Consider the following 22,580-nt stretch of genomic DNA (forward strand, 5'->3'; position numbering starts at 1 on the left):
TGTTGGACTTGCACATCATTAGACTTACTAGCTTGTTGTGGCATTTGTGGCCAAAGTTTTAAAGGCAGCCAAATATCTCTGAAATAAATACTAGGTGAATTTACTTGTTTAAACAACCAAACCATGTGAGGATTTTTATTAGGACGTGTACAATCCTTAGTGACAATTTTAAAAAGTCCATTCCGTCGGGCATGTTCTACAAAATAAGTTCACCGCCATACCTATAGATTGAATAAAATAAAAAAGATCCGGTTTAAGCCACCTAAACTATCCAAAGTTTTTGGGCAAAAATGGCAGCCGAAAACCGAAAGGAATTAGGGATATATATCCGTTTATAAATTGAAAACTATAGCGATTTTATTGTTCGGTACTTCCATTGTTTTTACTTTCCGCAAAACATGATTTCCATTAATTGCATCGCGCTCTTTGGCTAAAACTGGCCTCGGGATTTGTTTACTATTCGTGTAAATTGAATTGTAAATTTGACCAGAAATATGATTGGTTTTGGTGTTGTTTTGAATTGTATTTTAATTAAATTTGTTGCACATTTGCCGTCAGACCTTGTTCCTCAAATATTTTTTTAGCTAATTTAAAGTTTTTTTTTATTTATTTGGCTTTCCACAATCTCTACATATCAAGCTAATTAGGTCAAACAGGAAAATGCCTTACATCCCGGCGGTCAGAAATCAAAACTTAAATTAAATTTCTGGTGCAATGTACGCTGAAGACTGCAAAATTCTAAATATTTACAGCCATATCGAAACACACATATAAATTTATTGTGCCAGTAAAAGAGTTGCAAACAAGGAATTTTCGATGAGGCAGGCGAAGCTGCAGAATGTGGCGTAACATTGGAGTACTAAAGTTTTTGGGGCACACATGTTGCTTGGGGCATGTTGCAGTCCAATTTTAGGGAATTTATGGCAAAGTTTTAATACTCTCCCACTGGAACTTTTGCATATAATAGGAGTAGTGTATGTAAAAACTTAAATGCAAGATAATTAATACATGTAAGGATTTCTTTAAATATTTATAAAGCCCTACGGCTTTTGATGCCAATTTCTTAGTTCCCCAATCGAACTGCGGGAAAATGACTTCCATAAATTTATTTTCCTTCAAGTTCCTTTGGTGGATCCCCCAAGTTAGAGGAGCCATAAATCATCATTATCATGTGTGGTAACTCGAAGGATAATACCCCGCCAAAGTTAGTAGAGTGCATAACAATTGACAGCCAACTGGCTGGAGGTCCTTACTTCTGCGGTCGCGTGTGTTTCGCATATAAGGAATTTCTTGTGGGGGGAAATAGAGCCAAGGCAGTAAACGAAAGTATGAAAAATCTGCAGGCAAATAAAGCCAGCAAATGTGGCAGAACGAACTGCAAAACTATCGAGGTTGCAGGGCGGCAAAGGCCAAAAGAACAAAAAAAAAAAAAGAAAAAAAGCGCAAATGGAATAAAAAGAGAACGCTATAGTCGAGTTCCCCGACTATCTGATACCCGTTACTCAGCTAGTGGAAGTGCAAAGGAGAGTCTTTAACACTGACAGTTTTTGGCGGTTTGTGGGCGTAAGAGTGGGCGTGGCAAAAAGTTTTTTGGCAAATAGATAGAAATTTACAAGACTAATACAAAAATGAAAAATATCAAAACATTTTTCAAAAGTGTGGGCGTAGCAGCTTTGGGCGGTTTGAGGGCGTTAGAGTGGGCGTGGCAAAAAGTTTTTTGGCAAATCAATAGAAATTTACAAGACCAATACAAAAATGAAAAAATATCAAAACATTTTTCAAAAGTGTGGGCGTGGCAGATTTGGGCGGTTTGTGGGCGTTAGAGTGGGCGTGGCAAAAAGTTTTTTTGCAAATCGATAGAAATTTACAAGACTAATACAAAAATGAAAAAATATCAAAACATTTTTCAAAAGTGTGGGCGTGGCAGATTTGGGCGGTTTGTGGGCGTTAGAGTGGGCGTGGCAGCATGATTCGACAAACTTGCGCTGCGTCTATGTCCCTGGAGTCTGTATGCTTAATCTCAACTTTCTAGCTTTTGTAGTTCCTGAGATCTCGACGTTCATACGGACGGACAGACGGACAGACGGACAGACGGACAGACGGACAGACGGACGGACAGACGGACATGGCCAAATCGACTCGGCTATTGATCCTGATCAAGAATATATATACTTTATATGGTCGGAAACGCTTCCTTCTGCCTGTTACATACTTTTCAACGAATCTAGTATACCCTTTTACTCTACGAGTAACGGGTATAAAAAGGATAGCAAACGCACAGCAAGAAAACTACGCAAAGTGCTGAACAAATGGAACAACTTACAGAAGCTAAAATGGCAAACAACCAGCAGTACAACAACAACAAAAGCAACAACAGTGGGCAACAACAACTGGCAGCAATATGAACAACAATCTTGAATATTGCACGTTTACATATGTAGATACATTTCCTGCAGCAAATGCGGCAGATGCAGATGCTTCTGCCAGCAGTAGTAAACGCAACTGAACCGGAGTTCAACTCAACCGAAGCTGAAACAGAATTGAACGAAAGAAATTGCTGGAAAAATGCGAAGGCTGTGCACTGGGAGAAAAAAGCAAACAACGGAAGGCAAACCCAAGAAATTTCTGATATAATAAATACATATACGCATTTTTAGCTATTTAAGAGCCTACTGAGCTTAATGTTTCTAATTTTTAAGTTAAGAAATTTAAAAGGTATTATCACATGTTTATGGATGTTTTTCAAATTCTTGAATATCCTTTTATTCCTATCTACCTATAATATTATTACTTTACTGCACGCACACGTGGCAGCCGCTGGGTAAATTTAAAAATTTTATTTACATTTCGCCTGCTGTCGCTGCAGCCGTGGGAGAAATAGAAGACTTTCAAGGGACCGGGGCTTTGTTTACATTTAGTGCAGCTTCTACTTGACTTGCACCAGCAAATAGAGCAGAGAAGAGCTGCACAACTATAGAGCCACCCCTTTATGGAGGGGAAATGGCAGCTGATGTGACCCGGGGGCCAAAACCAAAAGGCTGAAACGGTGGCGACTTTGGTTCCGACTTTGCCCGCTGGCCTCTGATAACAAAAACAGAACAACATCGACAAGAGAGGGAAGAGCAACAGCAACACTGAGGCTCACAACTGAAATAGCAGTGGATTCAGTACGTTCAGTAGTTTTTGTAGCCGGCGTTTTGTCCCCAGAGGGTTAAATTCTTGCCACACACACCGATGATGAAGCGCCCCAAGTTATGCAACTGAAACGGCAACAAAAGCAGCTGGTGTTGCAATCATGACTGACTGAAAACCAGAAAATCGAATGGGAAAATAAGAAAAATCATTGGAAAAATAGGTTCCCTATTCGGGGATTAAAAATTACAAATTAATGCAAGTATCTATTCATGTTGAAGACTTATTGAACAGCTTTCAAATTTGCCTAAGAACAATTATTTTCTCAATGCTAATCTTATATCTGTACTGAAAACGAAATCCGTACACAATAGGCACACTTACTTGCCATATCAGCATAGCCCACGTGCCTCAATTAAGCCATAATCTGTTCTTTGTTTCAGCCCGTAGTCCAAGCCCTATTTATGTATATCTACGCTGGCTATCTGGTGAAACAAAATCCATTCCCATTCAGGATTGCCATGGCAGCGAGACAGTAACCCCTTGTATCTCATATCTGCAGACCCAAACTAAACTTCCTGCCAGACGAAAAGTTTTCCATCATACGCCCACATTTCCATTGCCTTTTCAGACACCTTTTGAGGAAATTAAAGTAAATGTGTCACTGACAGATACAGATACGCACTGCAGATTTCCATTTCCGCCCTAATGCAATTTGCCGGACTGACAAAAGAAGCAGAAATCTTGTCAAATTAACTAAATATTTACAAAGGCAATGAAATTCTGTCTGGGCATCTGGTGTTTTTTTTTGCCTTTCTATTGCATGAAGCCAAGGAGTTGCAGCGGCAAATTAATTTAACATAAAATTAAAGGAAACGAAATAAAATGCAGGGGCGAAATTAAAAGCAAAGTTTAGTTTCCCATTTCCTTGGAGTTTTCTTGTTCTTGTTCATGTTCCTTTTGCTTTTTCTGCGCTCCTTGTCTTGTCTTTTTGTGGCCCTTCAATGAATTTAATTATTTAGGTCAAAAGACAGGACAATGCATTAGCAAAAATTAAGGAAGGGTGATGGGTGATATTGAGTTTATTATGGTGCAAGGTTATGACTCGATGGGGTTCCCCTTAATTTTTATCTTCCTTTTCGCCCACAGCAGGATTTGTTGAAAAACTTTTGCTTTTCTTGTTGCCTTATTTTCCCCTCCCTTATTTGCTTTATTTTTCGCAAAGTCTTGCGCCTAATTCTCGAATACAATTTCCCGCAGTCTTTTCATGTTCGCCGAAACATTTTCACTCGAAAGTTAAACAAAGCAGCCTGCTGCAATTGCTCAACTGTTCCATCATCATTGGCATCGTGATCATTATCTTCATCATCGCTTTTTCCTTCTGCTGGAAAATTACGCCATTCAAGAATTTGCTTTACGTGTGCTCTCATTTTTTTTTATTCAGTCGAGCTTTGCAAATCGCTTGACCCATATAATTGAATACCCTAAGGGATAAATGCCAGTTGGCAAAGTCAAACTTACTAACTTTAACATATGCTTATTTTATCAAAGTTATTACGTTTTTAATTTCTAGTTTAACATTCTTTTCTGTTAAATAATTAAACAAAGTAACGTTGCCTTTTAATTTGGGCCTGCAGTATTTTAAATAGATTTCTGCCCCACAAGGGTATTTCAACTTTCCCTACACTCAAATAGAACTCCCTGGAGCTTCTAAATTTTTCGCCAGCCTATCCAGAACTTTTGTTTACCTACTTTTTTTCGCCCTCGTTTCAGAACCTATTTTTTTTTTGTACGTCTGAGTTTTGTTGCGCGTCAAGTAAATAAATAAAAGCAAAAGTTTTTGGCCCACGACTCGAACTGTTACTTTTTGGACCGGCTACTCGTATTTGCCTCCTTTTTTGCCTCAGCAATTTTCCCAACACTAATGACATCGTTTGCGGGCTCTGCTATTCCCTTTCCCGTTTTTTCTATCCAGATCTCCATGTGTGCGCCTGGAAAACTTTGTCAATAATTTTACTGCCTATTTAAAGCAGCCTCCTTCTCCGGGATTTTCCTATTTTCCATTTGCACAGCTCCCTTTTTTTTGTTGTTGTTGGTTTTTGTTGTTTACCATTAAAATTCCAACCAGACAATTTACAAAAATTTGTGATGTTTAAATAGCGGAGCAGGAACTTTTTGTTCCTTTTAAATTAATTTGGGGCAGCTTTGATTGCGTCTGTTTTTCTCAGAGGTGAAGATCCGAAATTGTTTACGCCGAAAAACATGTGGAGGCCCATAAAATTAGAAGAACTTTTCATTGATTTGCCGCAAATTGTGTGCCATAAAAATAAACTGGACAGATGGGAATGCGTTGCTCTCCAATTATGTTGTGTTTGCTCATTTGTATTTTGTACAGTCGATGCACAGATACATCTGTTTGTTTACACGTTCATTTGCAGCAGTTTCTGTTTGTCGGCTCTGTAGTTTATCAATATGTTTTTCGCTTCGGGGAAATCGAGGAGTTCATAAGACCATGCAACATTTATTAAATCTTTTGCTTGATTTTTCCCAACAATTTTCTTCGGATACTGTGTGTTTTTGACCAAACATTTGCTTTGGTCGGCACAATTTGATTTCATTTTATGGCCAGCCATTGTCAGATTTATAGTATATATACATATATATACAAGTATCTTAGGCTGTCGTATCTGTATCTGTCTCTGGTATCTGCATGTGTGCGGCCAATAAAATTTTTAGTACAATAAACATTTGTCCTTTTATCAGTTGGTCTTGCTCTCTTATTGCTTTTTTCAAAAGCTTTTTGCACATTTCAACGGTAGGCAAGAGGAAAACCAGGAACTCTGGAGATTTTTCCATTGAAAATGACACAGAAACCTGAAACAACAAAGCCTTAAATTTTGCTCGGAAAACGTACGTATTTTTGTATCTTTATATCTTCAGAATGCCGTATGCTTCTCTTTGATCCACTTCGTGATCGCTTTAAAGTGTTTTCACTTTGGACAACTCATGAGTGTATTTTTTATGTGCTTTTTGCTTTTTCAGGCACGTTTTTCAGTTTTTGAGATTGTGGTTTATGTGCGGGTACGGTTTTGGGCACGTTCGCATGGATTAGATCCATTTATGCATCTAAAGATACAAGTGGAGAACCTTTGATTTTATTAGTAATGTTGTAATCTAGCTTGGATTTGAATGAGCATTTAGTGTGGGTATCTCGAATGTCTTTCTAAATTTAAATTTACCTGAATATACAGCACGAAGTAGAGTGGATTTTATTGATATTGCCTTCAAAAACAATTATCACTTTGTAGAGAAATCGCCAACTACTCTTCATGGAGATTCTTCTCAGCACCTCGCCATGTATGTGCTTCTGAGTATCTTCTTCTGTTTCCTCTGAATCTCTTAATATCCAACTGGTTAGATCTGTGCAATTAAATGATTTTCTTGTTACCAAGCTAATGTGACAGCTAAATACAGTCCTCCCAACTGGGAATGGATGGACAACGGGGACAGGGAAGGGGATCTTGTTTATTTGTCTCCGTAGAATATGTCTTCCTGTAATTTATGAGCAGTGGCCAACGAGTTTCCTTTGCTATTTTTCCATTGCTACGGCTATTTGCTATTCTTGTTTCTGTGTTTTTTTTTTCACCCGTCTTGCCATCTCCTGGACCACAGTTGTTTTAGTTTATGCGCTCAATTTAGTAACTAGTTAGCCAGAAATGGCCAGCAGTACTGGTCACTTTGCTCACACTCCACACACAAGTCTCCGAAAAGCAAACAAGAAACTAATAAAAAGCCGAACCAGAAACCACAAGAGCTCATAGCTCAAATGCGCTGACAGCAGGCACGAGTTATGCGTACGTAACTCCACTCGAAAAAGAAGATGGAATGGAATCATCGGGGCAAATCAGGAGGGGCAGAAGTAGGGGACGGAGTAGGTAGAAGTATGTGCAGCTTTTCCAACTAAATGCTATAAAAATTCTTGACTTAATAGCAAAACAAGACAGGGAACAAGCGTTCCTATGCGAGTGCCGGGAGTGTGTTTGACTAGGCACAGTTGCGGCTGAAAAAGTAGAGCCAGGGTTTCAAAAGCGCCTATATGCATGCCTATGCCATCCAGAACCTAAAATATTAAACAGAGTGAATGATTGTCATTCATTGTTTTATAATTACAATTTGAAAACATTAAGAAACTAAACTGCAACCATCTTGCGCTATTCTGTTGACCAGTGCTTTTAATTTGACCGCAGCTGTTTGGCCTGCGTGTGTCTCTGATGGAGAAACCAACCCGTGTAGGGCCACTAAAGAAAACTAACAAGTTACACAAGCAAACCAACCATCTGGTAGAGATGGCTAGGTTGCGAGTGGCAGGAGACCGGCTCCTCCGAAGAAGGAGGAGTGGAGCTTCAGCAGCTGGAGAAGATGCTGAAAGAAGTTCGAGGAGCTGTTTGTGGATCCACATCCATATGTAGCAGTTTGGAAACAAGAAAAACTTGAAAGGCCAAGGAAAACATTTAGTAGATGATGAAAATCATGGCAACATCAACTTGAAGATGCCACACAACTGGCAAGCCGGGGGATGCACTGCATGGATGGATGGATGGAGGGAGGGATGGGAGGATGCTCGAAGAATAAAGGAGAATCCAGGAGAGATTCCTGTTGATAAGACTGTGATTGGAAGAGGAAGCTCGGTCGACTCTCGATGGGTCAATAACATTTTAAGACACTTGTCTACTTAAAGTTAAGCGTTAATTGTTTTGGGTAGGTGAACACACACATTGTCTGGCAGACATAACTTGGTATCGATTTTATATACACATGTTAGTATTTGTTAGTTTTCCAAGTTATTTATTGGTTATTTCGAATGAATTTGGTAATAAATTATTGTCAATTTATTTTGAAAGGTTCCTAAATATAAGTGGATTCAAAATATAAGTTGACTTCTTGGCTTGACATCACAACTTTAATTTAAGCATAAATTCTTGGCCTCTGGGAATTGTAGAGGCCCCTTCCCTATAGCTCATCTTAAATTTTTTGAAACTGCTGCAAAATTCGTGTATCTTTTTAAACTTAACATTCATTAGTTCCGAATAGAAGGACCGGAGGCGAAACCGAAAAGAGAAGGTGGAGGAGAAACTGAACTGGGGATAAGTCGTAGTCGCCTTATCATTTATCTTGAACCTCGGGCCAAATGTTTTCTGGCCTGCCAATTTCGCGTGTCTTGAATGGATGGTGGGTTAAATTGGAGGATGGATCCAGGGGGCGATGGTGGAGCTGGAGATGAAGATGGAGGCGGGACAAGGACGAGTTGTTCGTTCGGTTTGGTTTGGTTTGGTTTTGCGCTGGTTGGTCATATCAAATCGCTTTTGCCTGGGCTGCCTTGACTGCCATGGCTTTTGTGGCCTGTGGCTCAGCGCGTGCCTTCCACAATTTTCCCGCTTTTCCGCCGACCGCTTTTCCGCCCGCTATTCCACCCGCGCAGCCCACACATCAAAATTGGATTTGGCCAAGTTAAGCAACGGCCATTGAGGGAGTTAAAGCTCTGTCGATTATTTTTAATGGATCTGAGGCTCGCGCGCGTAACATTCTCTTTTATTTTTTCATTGCCTTTTGGTAATTAAAATTAAAATTAATATTAGCTGTCTGCTGTTTTCTCTAATTTCATTGCTCTTTTGATAGTTGTTTTCTGGCTGTTCAAATTGCCCATTTCTTTTTTTTAAGAATATTAGGCGCTGCTTTGTTAGCTCTTAAGAAATAATATTTTAAGCTTGACTTGTCCTCATTCATTCAGTCGCTTAATTTCCCAAATCCTTTAGGCACACGAAACAAGTTTAGACCCGGCTAATTGCTTAGGAAGATCCTTGGATAAATTGCGTTAGACCCCATCGCATTTATCCGAGTTGCCAAATTGAGTTAGACGAATGTGAAAAATACCAAATTAAATTTAGCCTATTTGTCTCCTTATTCAGCATTGGCCAAATGAATTGTACATCTGTACAGTCCCAGATCTAAACTACATTTTTAATTTTTGTCTACTTAGGTTGTCGGTTTAAGAGATGTTTTTCCTTTCTTTTTTTTCCATCTATTTTTGTTTGGGGGTCTATTGTGTTTGCTAATAGTATTTTCCAAGTGAATGGTTGGGTCTTTTTTTTTAAGTACTTGGAAATGGGGGAAAAGGCAGAGACCTGGCAACAATTTGGCAATTGATTGGAAAAATATTTCTAACACGATTTTCAGGGGTCTCCTTATTTATCGCATCTCCCCGCTTTTTTTTTGGTCCTGTAAACTAATTCAATTATTTGCGTACATAATTTAAGGACCATGTCCAAGGGCGTTGAGCAAAAAATTTATATGCAAAACACGCATAAAATTGTTTGCTCCTTCTCTTTCATTTCCCTGCCGTTCATTTTGGTTGATTATTTATGAACACGAAGCGTTGGCTATGGAAATAATTGAAGGAACTTCACTTCACTCCCCTCCACTCCTCTCCACTTCACTCGACGACTGCTGTTTGCCGGGGTCCATTTTAAAGTAATCAAGGGAATGAAGGGCCTATTTTCAGGTCACTACCCCTTGGTTTTTCCCGCCCGGAAAATCCCAGGAATGCAGTGCAGAAACGGCCTGGCCCAAATGTTGAAAACATGTTCGCAAAGTGACAATTAAGCCAATTTGAAGCCATTTAGCGGGCAAGAACGCAAACAAAAACTGTGGCAAGCTCTTGGCAACTGAATGAAAACAGCGCAGTAAGTTCGGTTAATACATTGTACGAGTATATACCCTTTATATAGAGAACAGAAACGGGCCAGAACAAAGTGAAACAGAAGCAGGTCTTGATTTCTAACCAAACAATGCTTTAATGGTCGCCGAGTCGGCGAACAAAAGCCAGACAATCAAATGTAATTACACGCACATAAACACGCAAAGACGATTCTGCGACTTGAGCTGGGGTTAAAGGTACACTTTCAGAAAATGCTATAAGCAGTGAATATTGTCTTCAAAATATATACATTTAATATGTTACAATGCCATACTATTATGCTGCAAATGAGTTCAACTCTTGCCTTTTGCTTAATTAACAAATACTTTAAGTATACATCTAGTTACTTCTTTGTCGCCAAAAAAGAGCCAGAATTTGTTGGAGTGCTGGGACACCTGAACCCGCTTCTTAGACCTTTCATAAGAGGTAGCCACGAAAGAATCGCGCAATTTACTATAATTTGCTGGAGGAGATTGCGCAAGTGGGGATGGAGGGATGGAGGGATGGCTGGATGGGGTAAAGGTTTCCCAGTCGAAGACCGTGCTCCAGTTTCTCAAGATTGCGGCTGCTAAAGTTCTCTAGACTGCCGCCACATTTCCACTTCTTTCGCTGTCCGTCAATGGTGCGGAGTGCGGAGTGCGGAGTGCGGAGTGGTGCGGGTTTATGGGCAAAGTCATTAGGCAGCTGGCGACACTTATCCAGGGGGCAGTTAATTACAAAGTGGTTGCGGTGGCTCAGACATAATTTCACGCCATTTGCGGTGCATAAGAGGTTGCTAATGCTGGACTATGACTTGCAGTCAGCGACTTCAACTTGGCCACTAACTCGGTGATGAAGTGCAGGGGCGGAAAATGGAAAGTGGAAAGGAAATTACCTGCAGGTGAAAAAGATTCCTGTGCTAAACTTATTTTTCAGAGTCACGGATATCCTTAAGCACATTAAAACGGAGTAATATAATGTAAAGATATTGGAAGTTGTATATAATAAAATAAAGCTGAAGAGCTGGCATTTTTGTTCATTGAAATAGCGAAAGGACGACCCCTTCTAAATAGGTTACCACTTCCATTAACAACAAATTATCTCAGTAAGGCCTCTCTTTTAACTTTGCTAATGAGTCTGTGGGAGTCTTTGGCATCGGCCAAAGACCTACAGACACTTCATTAGTTTAATTAATAATTGACAAATTTCGTGTCTAATCAGCAGACTAATCATAACCACCAGTGCCTCCTTCGCTCTCGTTTTCCCTGACTAATTCAATTAGAAGTTTCGGATTATGCCGCCTGATTATGCCAAAAATGCTGCGTGTTTATTAATTTTCATCCAGCGGTTTGCTTTGATTCCAATTCTGCCTGTGTGACTTGACTAATTTTGCCTACTTTTCTGTTTCTGTTTCTGTTTTTGCTTCGGCATTTTTTTTCCAGATTACCCCCGAGTCGAGGTTGGACCCGAGAATCCTTTGCGGGTGGAACGTGACCGGACTGCCAAGTTGGAGTGTAATGTGGATGCCAAGCCGAAGGTTCCCAATGTCCGTTGGAATCGCAATGGTCGCTTTATCAGCTCCTCATTAGTTCACACGATCCATCGGGTGAGCGTTCAAGATGCCGGCAAGTACACCTGCATTGCGGACAACGGTCTGGGAAAGACTGGCGAACAGGAGCTCATCCTGGACATCCTCTATCCACCCATGGTAGTCATAGAGTCCAAGACACGTGAGGCCGAAGAGGGCGATACAGTGACCATTCGCTGCAATGTCACAGCCAATCCGGCACCGGTGACCATAGAATGGCTCAAGGAGAACAGTCCCGACTTTCGCTACAACGGCGATGTGCTGACCCTGAACTCCGTGCGTGCCGATCATGCCGGTAACTACATCTGCCGCGCCGTGAACATAATGCAGAGCCAGGGAATGGAGCGCAGCGAACGGGTGGGTAACTCCACGGTGGCCCTGCTGGTACGCCACCGACCAGGACAGGCATACATCACTCCCAACAAGCCCGTGGTTCATGTGGGCCATGGTGTTACCCTGACCTGCTCCGCCAATCCGCCAGGATGGCCCGTGCCGCAGTACAGATGGTTCAGGGATATGGATGGAGAGTTCTCTAGCACGCAGAAAATCCTAGCGCAAGGCCCTCAGTACTCGATACCCAAGGCGCACTTGGGTAACGAGGGCAAGTACCATTGCCATGCTGTGAACGAACTGGGCATCGGAATGATGGCCACCATTGTACTGGAGATCCACCAGCCACCCCAGTTCTTGGCCAAGTTACAGCAGCATATGACTCGACGAGTGGGCGATACGGATTACACGGTCACTTGCAGTGCCAAGGGAAAGCCAGCACCCAGTGTTAAGTGGCTGAAGGACGCAGTGGAAATCCTGCCCGAGGAAAATCTCTACGAGGTACAGACCAATCCCGATCAGGGTCTCAACGGCATGGTCACGGTGCAGAGTCAACTTAAGTTCCGTGGAAAGGCCAGACCGAGTGGCAATGCGTTGGTGCCCGGAGATCGTGGCTTGTACACCTGCTTGTACCAGAACGAAGTCAGTTCGGCCAACTCATCCATGCAGCTGAGGATCGAGCATGAGCCCATTGTGCTCCATCAATACAACAAGGTGGCCTTTGATATCAGGGAGACGGCCGAGGTGGTGTGCAAGGTACAGGCCTATCCCAAACCCGAATTCCAATGGCAGTTTGGCAACAATCCATCGCCCTTGACCATGTCCTCGGATGGGCACTACGAGATTAGCACCACCACCGATAACAATGACATCTACACGTCCGTGCTCAAGATTAACTCGCTGACTCATTCGGATTACGGAGAATACACCTGCCGGGTCGCCAACACCTTGGACACGATTCGAGCGCCAATTAGACTGCAGCAGAAAGGACCCCCGGAGAAACCAACAAACCTGAGAGCCACCGCTGTGGGCCACAATTACGTATCCCTGAGTTGGGATCCCGGTTTCGATGGCGGCCTGAGCAAGACCAAATTCTTTGTTAGCTATCGCCGTGTGGCCATGCCGAGGGAAGAACAACTGATACCCGATTGCGCCACGTTGGCCAACTCGAATTCAGCGTGGGTGGAAGTCGATTGCCAGCAGGATATTCCCTGCAAGGTAACCGCCCTGGAGCAACACCAGAGTTATGCCTTTAAGGTCAAGGCACTGAATCCCAAGAGTGACTCTCCGTACTCCAGTGAAATCATGGTGACGACAAAGGTCAGCAGGATACCGCCGCCATTGCAGGTTACCTATGAGCCCAGCACTCGGACTCTCGGCATCGATGTGGGTGCCACGTGCCTGAATCTGGTGGCCGTTGTGGAGACGATGGTGAATGCAGACTCTCCGATGGCCGCCTGGGAGGTGGTGACCACCATGGACAACCTGCAGCTGTCCGGCAATGGACCCACCCACAAGGAGAAGATCATCGAACTAATAATTGGAGCCCGGCGAGTTGGAGGAGGACGTGCTCTGGGACACACCATCAGCGAGGACGAGGATGACAATGATCTCAACTCGCTGGCCCTCGAGGACGAAAACAGTCCCACTGTGCGAGTCAAATTGTGCCTGAGGACCAATCACGACCACTGCGGCGAGTACACGGACGCGGAAAGTAAGTACACAAAACCATTTCACAATAGTAAGTTAATCTTGAAAACGAAACACAATCACAACAAAGACTCGCAGTTAAACATTGAGATTCTTGAAATGAGGAATGCGCCGGAGTGAAGTGGGTGGCAAATGTATAGAGTATTTTAACGAAAATTGCTAGTATTGGCTGTTTGTTTGGATGGTTGGCTGGCTGGCTGAAAACTCCCGCCGATGCTGATGATTTCCATTATATGCAAAGCCATTACGAGCAATTGCAGCACTTGAATGACCGGCTGCCGGCGGACCATCAATCACTCATCCCGTCAGTGGTCTCTCCACTCCTTGCCACCCATCTTTCAAACTGCGCACCATCTATCCAACCCAGCCATCCAACCATCCAACCTTCCACCAAGCAACCATTCATCCATCCACTTCAGCTCCTCGCGATGCATTTTTCATGGCTTCATTTCGTCCCGCCCCTTGACTACAGAGCCGAAAACTGGAATGGAATTAAGAAATTTCCCTGGAAATACCAAGATAGAAAATCTTAATAATGAAAAAAATATACTTTTCGATATGTAACAATTAACAAGATGTGTTTATAATTATATCAAATTGTAATATATTTAAAATCTAACGATAAAGCTTTTAAATATCAACAGAGGTGTACTGATTACACTAATTTCCCATTTTTGACTTGCTAAACTAATCCCGTCTTTTCTTTTTTCCCCCATAGTTGGCAGGCCGTATATAGCGGAGGCTAGTGCCCTGGCCACGCCCACTCTCATTGCGATAATCGTGTCCTGCGTGGTGTTTGCCCTCTTCGCTGGCCTTATCCTCATGTTCTGCCGCTGCAAGCGCAATCAATCGAAGAAGAGCGCCGCTGCCAAGGATTACGAGATGGACTCGGTGCGTCCTTCGATTGTGGCCGCCCAGCAGAACCAGGCGCCACCCCCCTATTACCCCGCCTCTGGGCTGGACAACAAGGCATTGGAGCACTCGATGGATCTCGCCCTCAGCATGGAGGATCAGAAAACGGCCCTGTACGCCACCCAGAATGGATACAGCTATCACCCGGGAAGTGGGGTGGTGGGCGTTGGCATGGGTGGCGGCGTGGTGGGCGTGGGTGTGGGCGGAAGCGTGGTCAGCGGCATGGGCGGCGGAGTGGGCGGCATCGGAGGCAGTGGCGTCGGCGTCAATGGAATACCTGGACTCAGCGCACACACGATGCCCGGAAATGAATGTGAGTACCAAAAATCAACTAAATACTGCAAGTTACATAGAAATGTAGATATATACATATATGTATAATAAAGTACGGTACTAAAGGGCTTAAGATTGTCACAACAATATTTTTTGTGAACAAGATAGGACTGGGCTTTCTGAAACCCATTTAATACCTATAGTATGGAAAACTTTAAGTGTTATTCACGTGCAGGTGTCAAACACAGAAAACTAAAAGATCGAGAACCAAAGTGAGAAATACTTCCGGTTGGGACGTTTCCTTAGGGTCCCTTTTTTTTTTTGTCCAAAAGGAATTGGGGCACTCACCTCCGTTTGGTTTGCGGTGATTTTTCATTGTCCACACAAATACGTACACTTCCGCACAAAATGAAATCCGTGCTGACGTTTAAAAGGAACATTTTTCGTGTGGATTGGGGGGGGGGTTGTGGTGGCATCCGAAGGGGGATTTCCATGGCTATTTCTTTTTTTTCTCGAAATTATGCTGGCCCTGAAAACGGGAAAAGTGCGAAATGGAGTTGAGTGCAAATCGATGGCGGGCGAGAGCATTCATCAAGCGCGGTTTGTGTTCTGTCAGACACCCTGTGCCCCCCCCCTTCTACGCACCTGGAAAAGTGGGGCGGGGGGCAAAAGCACTTTCCACTTTCCACTTCCGTTGTAAATTTGTTGAAATAGCAATTTTTTTCTAAACGCTGCAACATTTGCTGCTACGTTTTTTTTCTCCCCATACTGTTGTTTGTTGTTGGGTCGGTAGCGTTTTGTAATACACTTTCCATTTTGCAATTGTAGCTGTCGTCCATTCATCGTGACGTGCCGTCCCCGCCGCCCACTTGTCCTCCCATTTTCCTGGAGTCCCTTCAAGTGGTGGGGAATCCCCCTGTTTCTTTTCACCGTGACTCTTGTACTCCGTTTGAATGCGTAAAACTGGACTGAAGCTTTCCGTTCAGAAAAGTAAAAACCTCCCTCGCTTTTACCCCTCAGCGGTTTTACACAATTCATTATTAATTGTGCTGGTTTTCGTTTACTTTATTTTTTTGCTCACTCACCCACCCACACACACATTTTTTCGGATGGAGAGTGTATCCTTTCACATGCGGAGGTATAGAACGCAAGGCACTTTCTAATAATGTGAACATTAAAAATTCTTCTTTCAACCGCATAGATAGGAGAAAAAATTTGTATTTGACTGGACGGCGTAAGCATGAGTTTACTTGAACGTATTTTAAGCCTCCAAATAGCAGCAATTTGCTTTGCCAATTTCGTGTTTCAATTGTTTTCGAAGGCCAATTAAAATTTTAAGGCGCTTAGTCTGGCGGGGGGGCACACTTAGGGGGCATTAAGGGGTTAAGGGGGCTGCCACTTAATTGCATTTAAAAACGATTGTAGGGGGAGGAAGGAGAAGGAGTTGCAGTAACAGCTAATTTGCCAAGTGAAAGTGGCATGAATAATAAAGGGTTGCAAGTGCACGAAACGAAAAAGGAGCCAGAGTGTTGCAAAACTCCCTTTTCCCCCATTTCCCCCTTTTTACCCCAGTTCCCCCAGTTCCCTCGCCCCCCCCTCTCTCCGATCCATTGTGAGCGCTAATTGCCGCTTAAGGAGCAGAGCAGCCACAAGCGAAGAGCCAAAACACACGGCTCCCGACCAAAATGTCCTTTGGCTGGTGCTGATGCAGATGCTCCCCCCGCGCCCACAGCCACCAACGTTGTGTGCACTGCACCAAAAATAATATACTGGTTTTTCAGAGGCGAGTATATGAATAAAAACATTTTTTATATTAATCTAAAAGAAAGTAAGTGTGCCTCACAAGCTCCATATATTTTCTATTCACATTTAAAGTGTGATTATATTAAGTTTTTTCCGCGTGTAGAAACCCCTTCATTTTGCACTTTGTCTACGACTGAGAGTTCTGTCGCTTCATTGTAGTAGTTGCCTGCACTTTTCGGGCTCGTTAACAGCCGCCCAATTCGGGTCCTTTGGTGTGCCACCACCCCCCTGGGCAACCCCTTCTCCTTTCCCCCATGGCCACAATTGCCTTCGACCTAGGCTAAAAACCTAATGAACTTTCCATGTAAACCGGCGACGGCAATAAAAACAATCAAGCGAAAGTTCAAACAACGAAAGGAGTGCGGCAAGGGGTCATCTGGAGTTTTGGAATGGCATATAAGTGAAACTGAAATTAAACAATGAATCTTTTGATATAGAAAAACTGTTTAAGTAATTATTGTTTTGCATAACTATTCAATAATTATGTAACACTCTAGTTATATTTTCAAACTTTCTTAGCTGAGTTCTGTTTTCCATTAACTTATATACCAGCTCTTATCACGTCGCTCGGCTTAAGTTATGCCAGTCAGACTTAGTGCAAAGTTTCTTGCACTCTGTAGATAAAGAATCAGAAGTCATGGTCCTTGGGTTGTGCATATTTATATGTACATATATATATATATATTTAAATATGGAAAACGCCCACGGCTAGACGACGGCTAGGACATGTTCCTGCAAATAAATGCGCAACAAAACAACCCAGCCAGCTTGGAATTCGGAAAACCAAATAAATGCAAACAAATGTCGTCACATACACAGAAGGGGCAACCAACCGTCCAAAATAGAGAGAAGGTAAAATAAAAAAAAATAGAGTAAAAATAGGAACAAATAGCTGCCGAAAAAAAAAGAACACTAGGAATGCCGCGCTCGCCAAATTTATGCGCTAAATAAATAAAGCCATGAACCCGCGCGTCGAGCCAACAAATGTCTGCCATGTTTTGGTTGGGTTTGGTTTAGTTTAGTTCGTTTGGGATTCCGCTGGTGGGGGGTTTTTTTCTGAATGCCATTCTGGGGGTTCGGTTCTCGGTGTTCCATGCTGTTCAGTTCAGTATTCTGGGCTTAACATGCAGCCTCGCAAAGCAAATAGCCGCAAAATAGTTTTGCGTGCACCAAAAACGTAGCTCAAAATAAGAGAAAAACAGAGGATATATTAAAGCATACACAAGTTTCTTAAAAATATTGTTTTACAATAAAAAAGTTTGTAAATTGCTTTTGGTCCATTACAAATTTTTAAAATAAATCTCTTCAAAAAATAACAATGTATCCAAAAGCCATTAAGTACATTTCTTTGAGTGCATGTGTGATGCCAAGTTTTAAGCTAGCATTTTGCTGTCTTTGCCCCACCCCACTCTTCTTTTCTTGCAGTGATTGCCTGTCGAGCATGTTTGTCTTCTGTTCAGTTGTAGTGAAGGGTTAGCACGATGGGTTCAAGGGGGGTCATCGGCAGCCTTGGCACAGCTGACTGAATGACCAACTAACCAGCCAACCAACCAACTAACCAACCAACCAACCGACTGACCAACCAAACGACCCCAACTAAACCAAAACAAGCCAAAATCCCACCGCACACAAACAACATTTCGAAGACACCAACTATGGGTTCCAATTTGCTGGCATTTATTTTTTGCATTTTTTTGCAACTGGCCAAACTAATTGGCTTAAAACTAAAGACCCTTGGGGCACTGCAAAGACGAAGACTTTAAATTATTACTAAAAAAAAAAAGAACGAAAAATCATCAATACCCTTGACCTGTCGCTGGCGTTTGTATCAACACACTTTCTGGACTGGAAATTTTGTCATGCTCAGCTGATCAGGAACAACAAGGCGAATTCCGGGGAGAGTGGCGCTAACAAAGTTATTTTACTTTCCCTTCTACGCCTCCACAGGCTTTTCATTCATTATCCTGGGGAGAAAGCAAAAAATCTGAGAAACTGAAGCTGTTGCAGCGCAGCGAGCGAAACTTTTTGGCCAACTAAGGGCGCACAAAAGGAGCTGGCAGGATGAGCGGATGGAGCGGCGGAAGAGTGCAACACGGCAAGTGCAGGAACTCGGCACTAGTGCGCTGCCTTCTTCTCCATCTTCCACTTCCACTTCCACTTTCCCCGGGTTTTCCCGCGCCCTTCTCCCTTAAAATACGACCCTTGTTGTGCCTGCTACATTTAAGCGCATTTAGGGCAAATGCCAAGCAGCCTCCGACTCTCAACTCCCAGCTATAGAATCTCGGAGTCTACGAGTCGCGTCGCTAATTAAAAGTGCAACAAGGAAAAGGTCACCAGGGGCTGGTGAGGTCGTAGGGAAAATCACAGCGGCATGGGAAACTGTTGGTTTGAAAGTCAGCAAAAATAGGTGGCACAAAATTCAATAGATGGTGTTTAAGCAACTATTCACACATCTCTAAATATTGAAATAATAATACTTAAAGATTGCTACTGGATTATATTTAAGTGTTTGTCCCAGTTTTTCCCAGTGCAACGTGAGAAACCTAGATAAGGAGCAAACTAGTGCTATTAACACCCCAAAAGTAGTGAACTGGGCTCGACTTCAGTTCGAATGAGTTGAGTTGGGCTGGCATGGGTTAAGTGTGGGACAGGCCGAGTGAGTTCTGCTGGCAGCAAAAGTGAGGCAGCAGAAGTTAGCCCCATCCTTAACCCTTGTGGCTGCCGAACCACGGCCTGCTATTTAGTTAACCGTTAATGGCATTTGAAACTGTTTTTATTGTGCGTCTGCTGGTGCTGCTGCTAGTGCTGCTCTGCAGTTTCTGCTGCTTGTGCTGCACAAAAATGTTGCATAATTGTAAGCGCTTCCGGTTGAAAAGTTTGTCGAGTGAATTAGAGGGAAAACTTTCCACCAGCCCAGGCACTTTTACATGAAAAGATTTTGCAAGAGTGAGGAGTGGGTTTAATAATAAGCTGTTCAGCGAAAGGGGGGTCGGGAAAATTGCGGAATATGGAGGCGTGACTGGGCCAGAAGTATGCCGCAACTGTTGTTGTTATTTGCTCAAATCAATGCACAAAACTTTGACAAACTTTAATTGCTAAAAAAATGGAAAATAAGTAGTAGGCAAAATGCTTTCCTCCAGACAATGGAAATGCATTAAAATTTTCATCAGCAAGGAAGGAACAATTTTGTTATTTCGGTCAAATATTTTGGCAAACTTGAGCAATCAAAAGTTGCCGCCGACAAAAGATTTGATGCTTATCAAATTGAAAAGTTTCAGTCTCTTTTTTTTTCCATCCCTTCTGCGCATTGCAATTGGAAAATGTATATAAGCAGAATGTTGTGGAATAAAATTACTCAAGCAAATATGTAAATTGGCTGAGCAAATAAAGAGCGAAGAAAAGTTGGCCGCATGAAATGTAAATGAAGTTAATATTATTACTGTTTTAGTTTTATGGCTGATCATAAAAATTATCACGCCCACCAAAACGAGGCATAAAATCGCGGCCCTAAACTCGAGTAGCAGTTCCAGCCGAGGACACGCAAAAAGGACCCAAACTTGCCATGAAAATGGTCGCCAAAAAGACCACGCAACACACATATAGGAAGAGTGGGGGGGATAGGGTATATGATCCTATATCCTGAATCACCCATTATTTCATACCGTCAAATATACAGCACACACTCTGTGGAAACTCACTAATATCAAACATTTTTATTGCATACTTTTTGTTGCAAGAGTTTTCGCGGTTTGAACAAAAAAGTGCATGCATCAAAGCAACGATTAATTTTGTGTGAATTTCCATTTTTAAATAATTAAATGACGGCGGATTCTGCGTGAATAAGCACGCAACAAAAAAAATACCGTTTGAGTTAAATGAAAAGTCGTCACATCCTTTCAAAAGTGACAAATCCCCTAAAATGCCGTAGATTATTAACTTTTGGGAACACTTTTTCCGCAGGCAGCTCTAAACTCAAAAAGTTTTTTGTTTGCCTGCAAGCGTGCGTTTAATATTTATGAGTGATTTATCACGATATAAAAATAATAATAAATGCGTCCAGGCAGCAAGCACGCACCAGCACAGGCATAGGGAACAATGAATGAAAATGGAAAAATCGGTGGGCAGGAGTGGGAAAATGGGAACACCAGCTGCTCCTCGTTGAAGGACAAAGACTTCTCCTTTCGCTTACCCCATAAAAATTTGTCAAAATGGCTGATGGAAGGTGGAAGAAGAAGTAGAAGAATTCGAACTCTAGGAACCTCAAGGATTTACGACATTAGGATGGATTTTAAGTGGCGCACGCGGCGTATACGCAATGTGATAAACTATTAATTACGCCTTGTCTACGACTCGAAGTTCATAAATTGTATGCCGATGTCGTTTTTATGTGTTAATCAATAAAAATCCGGCCCAAAAGTTAGCCCCAAAAGAGAACTTCAACTTTGTTTTGGGGCCAAACTTTTGCTTAATTTTAATTAAATTTTATTTTACTGCCAACGAGGGAAAGTTTTCTTGGCCAAAGGCCAAATAGTCAATACTTTACATGTGAGCGATGGAGCTTTCAAAAGTAGAGAGTCCTTTGAGAAACAGCCAAAGTCAATTCCATAATAATGTATTTAAAATTACTGAATACAACATAGGATTCCTGCTTTATACGTATATTGTTTGCACCTATTTTGTATTGCAGTATTTTCTGCGAAACGCGTACAACATCTTCATGAATTAATGCGCTGTTCGATAAATATCCATTCATCATTTATGGCTTTTGTTGTTTTATTCCAGGGGTCAACATGGGCTACATGGAGAACAACTATTCGAATTCGAACAACGGCGGCAGTGTCAACTCGCAGGACTCGCTGTGGCAGGTGAAGATGTCAGCTGCGGCGGTGGGCAACCAGCAGGGCATGGTGCAGGCCCCAATGAATCAGTATGTGGAGCAGCAGCCCGCCTACGGATACGATCCGTTGACCCATGGTGGCTATGGGGCGGTGGACGACTACGCCCCCTATCCCCACCTCACGGCCACGCCCAGCCAGGTGGGCGATGAGTACCACAACTTGCGCAACAGCCAGAATCCGTCCCGGCAGGACTACTGCAGCGATCCCTATGCATCCGTGCAAAAGCCCAAAAAGCGAGTCGATCAGCATTTAGGTAAGTTGCCTTTGTATTTTACAACTTAGCAATAGTATAATTAACAATGGGAACAGAGACAGAGTTCAGAAATCGTACAATTCCCATTCAATTCTCTGAGTGTTTAAAATGTAGTTTGCAAAATCATATTTGCAACTGAGTATAGTCTTGCCAAAGGAAAATCCGTTGACGCATGGATAACGAAACTTATTAGTACAAATTGCACTCGTTCATCAGAACTGTGTGAACTGTGTATATACGCAGTGAATAAATGCCGATGAAATAATGAGAAAGAAAGCAAACTGGAGAAAATTACGCATAGATTGCGAAGAGATTTGTTCAAGTAACTTTTCCCTTATTTTGATTGATAAACTTTTGTCGAGCCCAGGAACCAACCGACAACCAACCAACAACCAACAACCAACAACCAACGACTACCCAAAGTTTCTATTTTCTGACACATTAAGCTGGTAGACTTTCAGACTAGGACTTTCCGTCCTACGAAAAAGAGTACGGTCCCGGCTTCCACATTCTCTAAGTTTTCGTTAGCCTATGTCAGAAACTGTGAACCGATGGCCGTGAGGGGGAGTGGAGAGGGGAAAAACATTTTGGGCCAACATTTCTGTTGGCGTTTTGGGCTTTGGCTCGCTTTCAGTTATGACAAGTTAAGCACTGGGCATCTAAAATGTTTTGCGCCCTTTTCCATGCTAATTAAAGGAGTTCTCGGGGAGGCGAAACATGTTGCAAATAAATATTATTCGGCAACGTGCTGTTCGAACATTTGGACTCGGCTTAAAGTCTTCGCAGCTCATGCTTAAAGTTCAACCGAGCACAAAACACCAACCACAGCAAAAGCAAAAGCAAGAGCAGCAAGGACCAAGTGGGTGGCAGGATGTGGTCGAGAAGGAGGGGAATGCCCTTTGGCATCCACAGCTTGTTTTTTGGGATTGTCTATGGATGTGCGAGTGT

The 22,580-nt window shown here is 42.6% G+C and overlaps 1 protein-coding gene across 1 annotated transcript in view; it reads left to right on the top strand.

Annotated features, from left to right (window-relative positions):
* LOC120444046 (Down syndrome cell adhesion molecule-like protein Dscam2) overlaps positions 1–22,580 on the top strand; it is an 86,571-nt gene that overhangs the window by 58,668 nt on the left and 5,323 nt on the right. Inside the window, exons 6-8 of the mRNA XM_039623588.2 lie at positions 11,308–13,497; positions 14,212–14,718; positions 21,264–21,632. Coding sequence (XP_039479522.1) covers positions 11,308–13,497; positions 14,212–14,718; positions 21,264–21,632 — 3,066 coding nt within the window. The remainder of the gene's footprint in view (positions 1–11,307; positions 13,498–14,211; positions 14,719–21,263; positions 21,633–22,580) is intronic.

Source organism: Drosophila santomea, chromosome 2L (assembly GCF_016746245.2).
Source record: "Drosophila santomea strain STO CAGO 1482 chromosome 2L, Prin_Dsan_1.1, whole genome shotgun sequence".
In the NCBI taxonomy this organism is placed as follows: Eukaryota; Metazoa; Arthropoda; class Insecta; order Diptera; family Drosophilidae; genus Drosophila; species Drosophila santomea.